This window comes from Populus euphratica, unplaced genomic scaffold, assembly GCF_000495115.2.
Source record: "Populus euphratica unplaced genomic scaffold, PopEup_1.0 scaffold249.1, whole genome shotgun sequence".
NCBI lineage: Eukaryota > Viridiplantae > Streptophyta > Magnoliopsida > Malpighiales > Salicaceae > Populus > Populus euphratica.
In genome coordinates, this window is record NW_011500130.1 from 238,127 (window position 1) to 250,687 (window position 12,561).

Consider the following 12,561-nt stretch of genomic DNA (forward strand, 5'->3'; position numbering starts at 1 on the left):
ACGATGATGATGATGATAAAAATTATAATAATAGTTGTAATAATATATTATAATGATAATGATGGTGATGATAATAATATTTGTATTGATAATGGTAATAAAAATAAAAATTATAGTTATGATTTTTGTAACAATAATATTAGTAATAATAATATTATTAGTAATGATAATGGTAAGAATGATAATAATAATAAGAATAATGTGAGGGAAATTAGATAATGGTAAGAATGATAATAATAATAATAAGAATAATATGAGGGAAATTAAAAAAATAAAAATGATAATAGTAATAAAAATAATAATAGTTGTGGTGGTAATAATAAGTGATAATAATAATAGCAGTAGTAATAATAATAGTAATAGTAATAATAATTATTATATTATTTATTAATAATAGTAGTAATATTTATTTGAATTTTTATGTGTTGAATTATTATTTTTTTAAATCTATTTATATGATTGATTTTTTTCAAATTTCAAATTATAATTTTTATAAATTAAATATTTCAAGTCTAATTATTTAAGTTATAAAATTAAAAATTTAACATGTTTATTAAAAATATTTTTGTAATTTTTTATTAAATTATTCTAATGATATAATATAGGGTTACGGATTTAACATCATTGACTAGCTTTAATTTAAATCATTATATATTTATCAAAACACATTTTTATGTAAATTTGTAACTAGGTTTTAATATCTAAATATATATTTTTATAAAAAATAATCCAGCACCGCTACAAAACACGGAAACCAAGGTTGTGACAGCTACAGCTGGTCAGACTATAACAAAAGTGGTCACGGCGACAGCTCCTAAGTCCTTTGACCCATTAGGCCCATTACCCACTTTCTCCCTACTTGTTCTCGAAGTAGCCTAGAGATTGTTAACGAAGCAGTTGACAATACTTTCAAAATATACAAAGAATCTTATAGAAAGCAACGTCTACTTTTAAACCCAAATTAAATTAAATTAAATTAAATTTTCCTTAATTTTACATTATACTTGAAAGGGGTGTCGGGGTATGATTTTATTTACTTTTTAAAATATTTTTTGTTTAAAAATATATGAAAATGATTTTTTATTTTTTAAAATTATTTTTAATATTAGCATATTAAAATAATTTTAAAATATTAAAAAAATATTTTTTCTTTTTATGAAATGCCGTTAATTTAAAAATATAAAAAAATATTTTTTCTTTTTATTAAATACCTTTTATAACCGATTCCAAGCCGCCCCTTGATTATTATAATTAGCTGTTATTATTTTCTTGATTGGACATCTGATTATAGGCGACAGCAATTAAATGACAGTAATGGGTATTTCGGTATTTATGGACGTGAAGCCTTGGTCACGAGAGGACAAAACAGGTGTCGAGTGGATGGAGCGAGTAGGGGAAATGGCGAGTAAGTTAGTGGTTGCGTGTTTGTGAAAGACGAGTCGTGGCCAATCACGCGGATTGTATAAACCTCGTTGCTCTCCCCATCTTTATTTTCATAACTATATCCCTTCCACCGCACTTTAACCCACTTACCCTTTTTTTTCCACTCCCACTAGATTGTAATTTTTTTTATGCCATTTCTTCTAAATTATTTTATAGGATTGATTTACTATATAGTTGGGCTCAATAGTATTTTGTTAAAAAATAATAATATTTATAAAAAAGTAAAAAAAAATCAGAACCTTGATAGTTAATTTGAATAGATTTAATGAACTCAATTAATTTAACAATAATATGATTATAAATAAAAACAAAAGAAAAAACAATAATTAATAAAAAAATCACTTGTCATTATTATAAAAAGATACTCTTTATTTTTTAAAAATATTTTAACAATCTTATTTGATAACAAAATAAAAATTAAAAGAGAATAAGATGCTTTTATAGAGAAAAATTATATAAAATTTAAAACCCAATTGTCAATAAACTTTATTCACAACAAAATAAATATTGAAGAACTCACTAAAAAAATCAATATTAAAAAAGGATAAAAGCCCAACTTGAATTAGTATGCTAAATTCAAGGATTGAATATAAGATTAAAATAATACTATATCAAAAAATTAAATAAAATGCTAGATGTCAACTCTTAGATAAGTTAGATGATGAGATATAAAATAAATAAACAAAATCATGTAAAAAAATTCATAAAAACCTCATATAAAAAAAAGTAAAAAAATTCACGAATCTCAAGCCTCGCTAACGTCGTATTGAATAATGAAATTAAAAAATATAGATTTAAAAAAAATTAAAGTCAAATCATGCTAATTTTTAAAATTTATGATGAGGATTATGGGTTTAAAATCACTTCATATAATATAAACATGAAAAAATTATAAAGTAAAATCCCATCCATCCAAATATCATTGGATAAAATTGAAAAACAAATCAATAAAAATATTAAAAAAACAAAATAAAAAATGCAATCTAAAAAATAAGCATCAAATATAATATAAAAATTAAATGAAATAAAATAATGATGAGTGAAATTAAAAAATAAAATAAATAAAGAAAATGATAAAAAAAAAGCAATAAAAAGAATTATAACCAAATTTCATACAAAAAATTGAATGAAATTAAATTTAAATAGATAGAATTGAAAAACAAAATAAACTTTGAAAAATATTAAAAGCAAAATCAATAATAATAAATAAACAAGAACCAATATTTATACAAATACAACCGGTAAAATATATACTTAGGGGCGTGTACAAAACTCAAGAAAATGAAAAAGAATAAAAGGGAAGAAGATGAAAAAGTTCATGATTGCACCATTGTGTATATATACCTGCATTAATTACTTTTAATTTTTAAATAATATTTTATATTTATCAATATACTAAATTCCACTTAATCAATATATAGTAAAAGACCAAAATGAAAACAGGAAAAAGCTCTTAAATGCCAATTCAATGTTTTTCCCTTTTAAGGGTAATTTAACCCATGCTTAAAAAAGTAATCAGTGAAGCTAGATGGTAATTTTAATAAAGTTACTTCCCATCAATTTAGTAATAATTGATGTAATTTGGTAAAAAACTATATTATCTTCCATAGTCAATGATTTCTGTTGAAAATAGTGAAATGATTATTACACTGTTCGCTTTGAAATGAAAAACTAATCTCTTTGATTTTTTTTTAATATATAACCAAATTAACACAATATGTCATGCATGTAAATGTTTTTTTTTGGAATGGCCTGCTTAGATCTACTTAAAGCAATTATTCAATTTGATATTTCATAGGTGCGTATGTTAACCAATAAATACATTGGAAGTAGCAGCAATAATAATAATAATACAATCCCAGTGCATTTTTTCCCTAAGCAAAGCCATTTATATTTACAAATATATACATCTCCATCAAAACTTTTCACCTTCACCATATTCAATGAATGCATTTTTAGCACGTGGCTTCTGCAATCTATATAAATAGATAGATCTTGAAAGCAATTATAATATAGCGTGTTTGGTAAGGTAAAAAAAAAATATAGTGTTTTTAAAAGCTATCTTAATGTATTTTTAAATAAATTATAATTAAAAAAAACTGTCATCACACTTCAAAGAACTTTTTATTATTATGTAAATAGCTTTTTAATTTAAAAATATATTAAAATATATTTTTTAAATTTTTTTATTTTTTAATATCAGCATATCAAAATTATTAAAAAAAAAAAATAAAATCAAGAATTTAATTTTTTCAAAATAAATGCACCTAAACACAAGTGAAAATGCAATGCAAGACAATCACTTAAATGTAATGAAAAAAGTTTGAAAATATAATAATAGTGGATTCGTAAAGTATTTTTTATTTGAAAATATATTAAAATAATTTTTTATATTTTTAATTTTTTTTTAATACAAATACATCAAAACTATAAAAAATCTAAAATAATAATTTAAAACAACAAAAAATATGTCGAATCTAGCTCCAGCTAGCCTGAAATATCTTATCTTTCTCCACTCATGTAAAGATCCACATTAATAATATTGTTGATGGCTTCTTTATTTTATTTCTTTCTATATAATTATTTCGACTGTCCCATATATATATATATATGATTTTATTGGAGAACTTTTTCGTAAATACATACAATAGATAGAAACAGTAATTTGTCTTCTACCATGTAAAAGGTCTTACCACCCAATATTTCCTTTAATTGCCCCCCCCCCCCAATAGTAACACCTTATATCCTAAAAATATAACTCGATATCAAAAAATTAAAATAAATCAATTCATATATTCCTTTTGATATACGACAAATAAAGATCCGGAACAACGAAGTCTCATAACTCCCAACAAATAAAAAATAAAATAATTGCCACGTCACACAATCCCAACAAGTAAAAAATCTCAAACCATCCAGCTCAGGATCTACGTGTCAAATGCTACAAAAGCCCTAGCAGTCTAGCAGTGCTCCCTTCTCTATAAAGTAGAGTAGGGACAGAGTTGTCATTTTCAAAACACCTAACCTCTTCTTTATAACGACCATTTTAGGAGATTTCGGTATTTTACAAGGAGCTCTCTCTTTTTTCTTCTTTTTCTTTTTTTTTTATTTTTTATTTTTATCTTTTCTCTCTCACTCTCTCTACACGAAGTGTTATCATAGTGCTGTACGGTCACCCTTCTTTTTGTCGTTTTTACTCTCCGGTGACCGAAAAGTTGTTTTCCGATAACTGCTATCAGGTGATGCTACTGGTTCTCCTCTTCCTCTCACTACCCGTTGACTCTGGATCTACCGTGTTTGACAGCTTTCAGTGATTTCGTACTTGTTTCACACAGATCTGTTTGGTTTCAGTCACCGTTTGCCTCCTTTAGCTGTAAAATGCAGTGTTCTGGTTTTGGATGGCGAGATCTTTTCGCTGTGGCTATGTAGTGGTTTATTTTTAGGATTTTAAGTGGTTTTATGGAGTATCGAGCGACTTTAGTGTAGATTTTTCGAACTAGGGTTTCTGTTCTCGTTGTAAGATCAGTGTTGCGTTCTTATTATTTAAATTTTATATGGCATTTTTTTGTTGTCTACGAAAGCGAACTCTGGAATTTTCTTTTGTTTATTTTTTTTGTTTAATGCTTGATTATGAACTGAATGTCTATTTTGATTTTGTTTCTTTTTTTTACTTTTTGAAATCTTAGGGTAGTTTTATCATTTCCATCGTGTATACGGTCGAATGCTTAGGGCTGTTGAGACTGTTGTTTTTGTTTTTCTTTAGAATGAGTTTTGTTTCGAAATTTGCTGCTAACGTTCGATTTACTTGTTCGTCGGGGGAGCGGAATTAATTTTTAAGTGTTCACTCTTGCTATTTTAATTGTATAGTTATGCTTTAATGATCTTGCTTTTTCATTATTGCCTTTTGTTTTTGGTCCAATTTGTAGGTGTTGCTTATTATGCTATCTGCTGTTTGGCGTGAGATTTGCTATCATTTAACGGGATTCACTCATGTTAGAAGTGTTTTGCTCTTGTAGGTATCATCATGGTGAGGAAGAGAAGAACTGAAATTCCTCAAAGTAGGGGTGAGAGTTCTGAGTCACAGGAAACTGATACTGGTCGAGGTGCCCAGCCCCCAGCTGAGAGGAGTGGTCCACCTCAACAGGGAGGAGGATACCAAGGTGGAAGGGGTTGGGGTCCCCAGCAAGGAGGTCGTGGAGGTGGGTATGGTGGTGGACGAGGCCGGGGAGGGATGCAACAACAGCAATATGGTGGAGCCCCTGAGTACCAGGGCCGGGGAAGAGGGCAACCTCAGCAAGGAGGTCGAGGATATGGTGGTCGTACTGGAGGTGGCCGCGGAGTGCCATCTTCAGGTGGATTTAGACCACCAGCACCCGAGCTGCACCAAGCTACCCCAGCTCCTTATCCAGCTGCGGTGACCACTCAGCCCACGCCATCCGAGGCAAGTTCTTCGATGCGATCACCAGAGCCATCGCTAGCAACTGTATCGCAGCAGCTGCAGCAACTATCTGTTGAGCAAGCAGGTTCTTCTAGCCAGGCGATTCAGCCGCTGCCAGCCTCAAGTAAATCAGTGAGGTTCCCTCTTCGACCAGGAAAAGGTAGCACTGGCATTAGGTGTATTGTAAAGGCTAATCACTTCTTTGCTGAGCTACCAGATAAGGATTTGCACCAATATGATGTGAGTGACTGTTTCTACATCCTCCTGTTGATAATTTGTGCTCCTTCTGTTGATAATTTGTGTTTCATCAATTATTGTTGCATGTGTTTAATTGGTTTTGTTGATGGGAATAGGTCACCATAACACCAGAGGTGACATCAAGGGGTGTTAATCGAGCTGTAATGGAACAACTGGTTAAACTGTACCGGGAATCTCATCTTGGAAAGCGACTTCCTGCTTATGATGGACGGAAGAGTCTATATACTGCCGGAGCACTTCCTTTTCAGGCGAAAGATTTCAAGATCACCCTCATTGACGATGATGATGGATCAGGCGGGCCGAGGTTCCTTTATTTTCTGCCTTTTTTATGGTTTCTTTTAATGTACTTTTTTCATTCTAGGGGGGCTTTTTTTGGTTCAATCTCTGGGATTTGCATTCTGGTTCTTGTCCGGGGAGAAACAACACTTCAAAATGCCAAATTTTATCCAGCTTAATATTCTCTCTTGTGGTATCATAATGGGGTGATTGCCTTTGCTTTGTTTCTTTGTTTCATGCTGTTAAATACCTTTCTTCTTGCAGGAGAGAGAGAGAATTCAAAGTTACAATCAAATTGGCTGCTCGTGCTGACCTGCACCACTTGGGACTTTTTTTGCGGGGACAGCAAGCTGATGCGCCTCAGGAAGCCCTTCAAGTTCTTGATATAGTTCTGCGTGAATTGCCTACTGCTAGGTAGCCTGTAGCCAATGTATTTACTTGTGCACTGTCACTTCTGCATGCTAAAGTGTGGTTGCTGATGAACTGTAGGTATTGCCCTGTGGGTCGATCATTTTATTCCCCTGACCTAGGAAGGAGACAATCACTTGGTGAGGGCTTGGAGAGTTGGCGTGGTTTCTATCAAAGTATTCGTCCTACTCAGATGGGACTATCACTGAACATTGGTATGTTCTATTGATTAAATTTGTTTTCACATAGGGTCTTGTTAAAGTCCATCTCTTGCACACTTGTAATTATTTTTCTGTACTGTAATTCGACAAGTATGTAATGAATTTTCTTTGCATTTTAATGGCTTTTCTGTGATGCAGATATGTCATCCACGGCCTTCATTGAGCCACTGCCAGTCATTGATTTTGTGACTCAATTATTAAATCGTGATGTTTCCTCTAGACCATTGTCTGATTCTGATCGTGTTAAGGTTAGAATTTATGTCTTATTTTTTTATTACAACTCTGCCTCATTTGATTTAGTTGTGAGGTATATTCCATTTTATAAAACAGTTAATAGTCATTTGCTACAATTTCTATAACACATTTCTTCTTGGTTTCTGCACTCTACAATTTTCTCAAATTGATTTATCTATTAGAAGACATGAACACTTTCTTCTCTATTTAAAGATTAAAAAGGCGCTAAGAGGTGTCAAAGTTGAAGTTACACACCGTGGAAATATGCGCAGAAAGTACCGTATTTCTGGCTTAACATCACAGGCAACACGGGAGCTGACGTGAGTTTCATACTCTATGATAAGTATATGTTAGAATTTGGACGCACTAAATTGGTCTTAGTGGGTGACATAATTTTTTTCTGTGCTAGTTTCCCAGTTGATGAAAGAGGAACCCTGAAATCTGTTGTGGAGTACTTCTACGAAACCTATGGTTTTGTAATTCAACACCCTCAGTGGCCTTGTCTACAAGTAGGAAATCAACAGAGACCTAATTATTTGCCTATGGAGGTAATACATATTTCTTCATTTCCACTGTGTAGTCAGTTTATGGGTGTACCTGCTTATGAATTATCCCTTGAAAACAGGTCTGCAAGATTGTTGAGGGTCAGAGGTACTCCAAAAGATTGAACGAGAGACAGATAACTGCATTGTTGAAGGTGACCTGCCAACGTCCTCACGAAAGGGAGAAAGATATTATGCAGGTAAGATTATTATGCTGGTATAATGTAGTGAGTATGTTTGTACCGTGATTGCAACCTTGCTGGATACTTCAAGATTCTATTGGCTGTATATATTAGTCCTTCTGTTTAAATGGTTCTTTTGCTTTCTTGAACTTTTATGCATTGTTTTTTTAAAAAATTATTTTTTCATGCTCAACTATTTTTTTAAATTACCGGTTCCTTTTTTTTTTTTTAGTTGTCAATAACAAGAGTGCTAATATATTTATATTTTAAGATATGGATTGCCAATTGTGCTAATGTTGGCATAATTTTTTTTGACTTGAAGTGCTCTAGCTATGAGTTAGGAGCTTCCTTTAGTTAGTTATTTATGCCTAAAAGTTTAGTAGCAAATTGTGAAATATTATTCTCCTAACATGCTTGATTGCTTGTGCAGACGGTTTATCACAATGCATACCACAATGATCCATATGCAAAGGAGTTTGGTATCAAAATCAGTGATAAGCTAGCTTCAGTTGAAGCTCGCATTCTGCCTCCCCCATGGGTAAATAGTCTTTGTTTTCTATGTGTTTTGTCACCTATTCAAAACTTACATCTTTTTGTAAGTGCCCATCGGTTGCTGCCTTCTGTCTTTGCAGCTTAAGTATCATGACACGGGCAGAGAGAAGGATTGTCTTCCTCAAGTTGGGCAGTGGAATATGATGAATAAGGTATTGCTTGATATAATAGCCATATGCATTTCACATCAACTGTGGTCTATCTGTAGTTTGTCTCTGCTTTTTTTTGCTTTCTCCTGCTGTTTGTTTAAATGTGAAGTTGCCAGTTTGTGTTTATAACTCAGTGAGATCTAGAAAGTAGTCTGTCTGAATTGTGGTTAGTGAGTGGTAGGAAAAGAGGAAAAATGGGAGGGAGGCTAGAGATTTACCCTTTATGCCCTGGGACCATCTCTAGTCAGCAAGGATGGTGGTTGGCTTTAGTAGAGATATGTCTATAATGAGTAATGTTAGATATGCTATTTGAAGTTGTACGTGTTGTGGATGTTAGGCTCACTTTGATCTTTGCTCACAAGATCACAAGCATTAATGCAACTTTCTTGTGCGCGCGCACACACTCTTTCATTACTGGCTGGTTATTGGTACTCTGGTTTGGGGGTGAAATATTTCCTTTCAAGTTAGAAGACTAAATTTGTTAATTGTCATCATGTGGCAGAAAATGGTCAATGGGGGAAGAGTGAATAATTGGATCTGCGTCAATTTTTCACGAAATGTGCAAGACAGTGTGGCCCGAGGATTTTGCTATGAACTTGCTCAAATGTGTCAAATTTCTGGCATGGTATTTAACTTGCACATTCCCTTCAGGCATCTGCTTCCAATTTCTTTTTGGACTTAAATTTTGTTCATCTCTAAACATTGGATTGTGGGTTTTTACACAGGACTTTGCTCTTGAGCCATTGCTGGCTCCTGTCAGTGGTCGTCCTGAGCATGTAGAAAGGGTTTTGAAAAATCGATACCATGAAGCAATGACCAAGCTCCGGCCCCATGGCAAGGAACTTGACTTGCTTATTGTGATTCTCCCTGACAACAATGGTTCTCTTTATGGTAAGAGACTGGATTTCAGTCAAGTTGATGATGCCTGTGTGGTCTTGTTCTTATTTTATCAAACCAGAGGGTATTGACAAGTTTTATTGTTATTTTATTATTTCTTATTTCATGCCAACAGTTTTGTATTTGAATTAAAATCGCTGTTGATGACTGCCAAATTTATAGGGAAAATTCTGACGAAATCTCTGCTTTAATATGCATCTGAATATATTTGTGCATAATTTTTTATTCTCAGAAAGTACGCGGAGAGTGAAAATTGTATGTGCAGTTTAAAAGATCTATACGTGTGTTTTTAATTTTGTTTAGCTGTTATAAAGCTTCCCTTACCATTGTATGTTTTTAAAAGTTTGTTTTCTTAGGTACTTCATATAATTCATTTTGCAGTTCACAATATGTTTTCCTTTTGTTGCAGGTGATTTGAAGCGTATTTGTGAGACAGATCTTGGGCTTGTTTCTCAGTGCTGTTTGACAAAGCATGTGTTCAAAATGAGCAAGCAGTATCTTGCTAATGTGGCTTTGAAGATAAATGTGAAGGTTGGAGGAAGGAATACAGTACTTGTGGATGCAATATCTAGACGTATCCCTCTAGTCAGCGATCGACCTACTATTATTTTTGGTGCTGATGTTACTCATCCTCATCCTGGGGAGGACTCAAGCCCATCTATTGCAGCCGTATGCAAATCTTCTATCTTCAGCCTCTGAATGCCTTCATGGTTTTATTTTTTCACCCGCTTAGTTTTTTTGGCTGATTAATACAATTGGAATGTAGGTTGTGGCTTCGCAAGATTGGCCAGAGGTTACCAAATATGCTGGCCTGGTTTGTGCTCAAGCCCATCGACAAGAGCTTATTCAAGATTTATATAAAACATGGCAGGATCCTGTACGGGGGACAGTGTCTGGTGGCATGATCAAGTATGATTTACCTCTCCTCTTGTACTTCCTCTCTCTTCAAGCTTGTCTTTGGTGCATTAAAGTTAGGGTTATTGTTAGTTGACCATTGAGTCAACTACTAATCTGTCTCTGTTCAAAGAATAGCTTTTTGTGGTTAGATGGTTTGAATGTCTTTTTCTATAATGCAGGGAACTTCTCATATCCTTCCGTAGGGCAACCGGGCAGAAGCCACAGCGAATTATATTCTACAGGTATTATCCTGTTCTCCCTGTTTTTTTTTTTGGTGCATTGCTGCCATGTCTAATGGTGTCATTATTTTCCAGAGATGGTGTCAGTGAAGGACAGTTTTATCAAGTTTTGTTGTATGAACTTGATGCTATTCGCAAGGTAAAACTGCTTTTCCTTGAAGCGATCTAGGTTTTTTCTTTTCTATTTGGTCATTATCTTGTTGGATTTTGTAAGCCCTCTTAATTTCCCATTTGTCTGCTTGTCAACCTCAGGCATGTGCTTCTTTAGAGCCCAATTACCAGCCTCCTGTGACATTTGTTGTGGTTCAGAAGCGTCATCACACAAGGCTGTTTGCAAATGATCACCGTGACCGCAATGCTGTTGACAGGAGTGGGAATATATTGCCTGGTAATAAATCTGGCTTGGTGATAGAATTGTGTTCCCATTTGCTTTAGATTTGTGTGCCATGTTTCGCTAAACACTTCATATGGTAGGTACTGTTGTGGACTCGAAGATCTGCCATCCCACTGAATTCGACTTCTATTTGTGTAGTCATGCTGGGATTCAGGTAAGACTCGCATTTCTGCACAAGATTCACATTTCCTTGTGTAATTCTGATTGCTGTAGAGCACTTGATGCTTTTGATTTCTCACCAATGGCCGCCAACAACAGGGCACAAGCCGTCCAGCTCATTACCATGTACTTTGGGATGAGAACAAGTTTACTGCTGATGGGCTGCAGTCCCTGACAAACAATCTTTGCTACACGTAAGTTTGTCTTTAATTTTACAGTATGATGTCTTGATAGTTTATTGATTTATTTCCTTTCCTTATCATTCTACTATTATTTTAGCTCTAATTTTGGTCTTGCTACTCTTTTTTTTCCCTTCCAGATATGCCCGATGCACGCGATCTGTTTCCATAGGTAAGCCACCCCCCCCCCAAAAAAAAAAAAAAACACAGCGCCCACATGATTCACGTCAATACAAGCATGGATTGTACTAGACTAATAACTTCCACTCTTGCTTGCTTTATGATGTTGCAGTGCCACCTGCATACTATGCTCATCTTGCTGCATTTCGAGCCCGTTTCTACATGGAGCCAGAGACATCAGACAGTGAATCAATTGCAAGTGGCATGGCTGGTGGTCGTGGAGGTGCTGGTGGGGGTCCTCGTCCAACGCGTGGACCCGGTGCTAATGCTGCTGTGAGGCCTTTACCTGCCTTGAAGGAGAATGTCAAGCGGGTTATGTTCTACTGCTAGGATCGTTGGAAATCCTACTTTTGGATGGGCATTTAATTTTACTAGTTGAAACTGTTCTGCTGGGAAAGCGGGAGGCCCCTGCGTGCTCTGAAGTAGAATATCATGATGGCTGTGCTTTGCTTTGGTTTTTGTGTCATCTGGCCGGTAGATATTTGCTTTTAAATTGCCACTCATACTGCCGTGATCAGAAAGCTGCTTTCAGCTCATGCTGTGTGTATGGCATCGAGTATCATTGAATCTTAAAACTCTTAATCCTCCCCATGAAACTGGGATTTCATTTTTCATGCATCTGGTCATCTTCCTGCCACCTCTATTTATCTCGGCATGGATCTTGAAATTGCAGTTTGGATCTAGTTCCAACAAGCCAAGGTTCAAATTTAGTCAAATGGTAATCATTAACAGATGAAGGATTAAAGATTATGAGAAAGCTAGTTGGTGATAGGGAATGTAGGCTGTCAGATACTTCTTTCCTTCCCATTCAACAGTTCATGGTGTCTGCTAAGCCAGTATTGTTGCCAAGAAATAGCACTAGGACTCTTCATTATGTAGCTTGGGATTACGAAATTGTATAGAAGCAGTAAGA

The 12,561-nt window shown here is 34.2% G+C and overlaps 1 protein-coding gene across 1 annotated transcript; it reads left to right on the plus strand.

The window, feature by feature from the left end:
- The first annotated feature begins 4,514 nt into the window (after nucleotides 1–4,514).
- Nucleotides 4,515–12,285, plus strand: LOC105110370 (protein argonaute 1-like). The gene is made up of 22 exons (XM_011005393.1): nucleotides 4,515–4,682; nucleotides 5,460–6,121; nucleotides 6,235–6,443; nucleotides 6,680–6,829; nucleotides 6,905–7,038; nucleotides 7,183–7,292; nucleotides 7,492–7,598; nucleotides 7,688–7,826; nucleotides 7,904–8,020; nucleotides 8,433–8,540; nucleotides 8,635–8,706; nucleotides 9,206–9,328; nucleotides 9,429–9,594; nucleotides 10,010–10,269; nucleotides 10,367–10,509; nucleotides 10,677–10,739; nucleotides 10,812–10,875; nucleotides 10,989–11,124; nucleotides 11,211–11,284; nucleotides 11,389–11,483; nucleotides 11,609–11,640; nucleotides 11,761–12,285. Exons 2-22 carry the CDS (start codon nucleotides 5,468–5,470, stop codon nucleotides 11,976–11,978), a joined length of 3,174 nt encoding a protein of 1,057 aa, XP_011003695.1. The 5' UTR covers nucleotides 4,515–4,682; nucleotides 5,460–5,467; the 3' UTR covers nucleotides 11,979–12,285.
- The last annotated feature ends 276 nt before the right edge of the window (nucleotides 12,286–12,561 follow it).

Bases quoted from the DNA above. Each gene is read 5' to 3' on its own strand.
- LOC105110370 (XM_011005393.1), top strand. From the start codon at position 5,468: ATGGTGAGGAAGAGAAGAACTGAAATTCCTCAAAGTAGGGGTGAGAGT. The intron at 10,510-10,676 runs GTATGATTTACC...TCTATAATGCAG, and splicing joins GTGTCTGGTGGCATGATCAA to GGAACTTCTCATATCCTTCC. The intron at 11,484-11,608 runs GTAAGTTTGTCT...TTTCCCTTCCAG, and splicing joins ACAAACAATCTTTGCTACAC to ATATGCCCGATGCACGCGAT.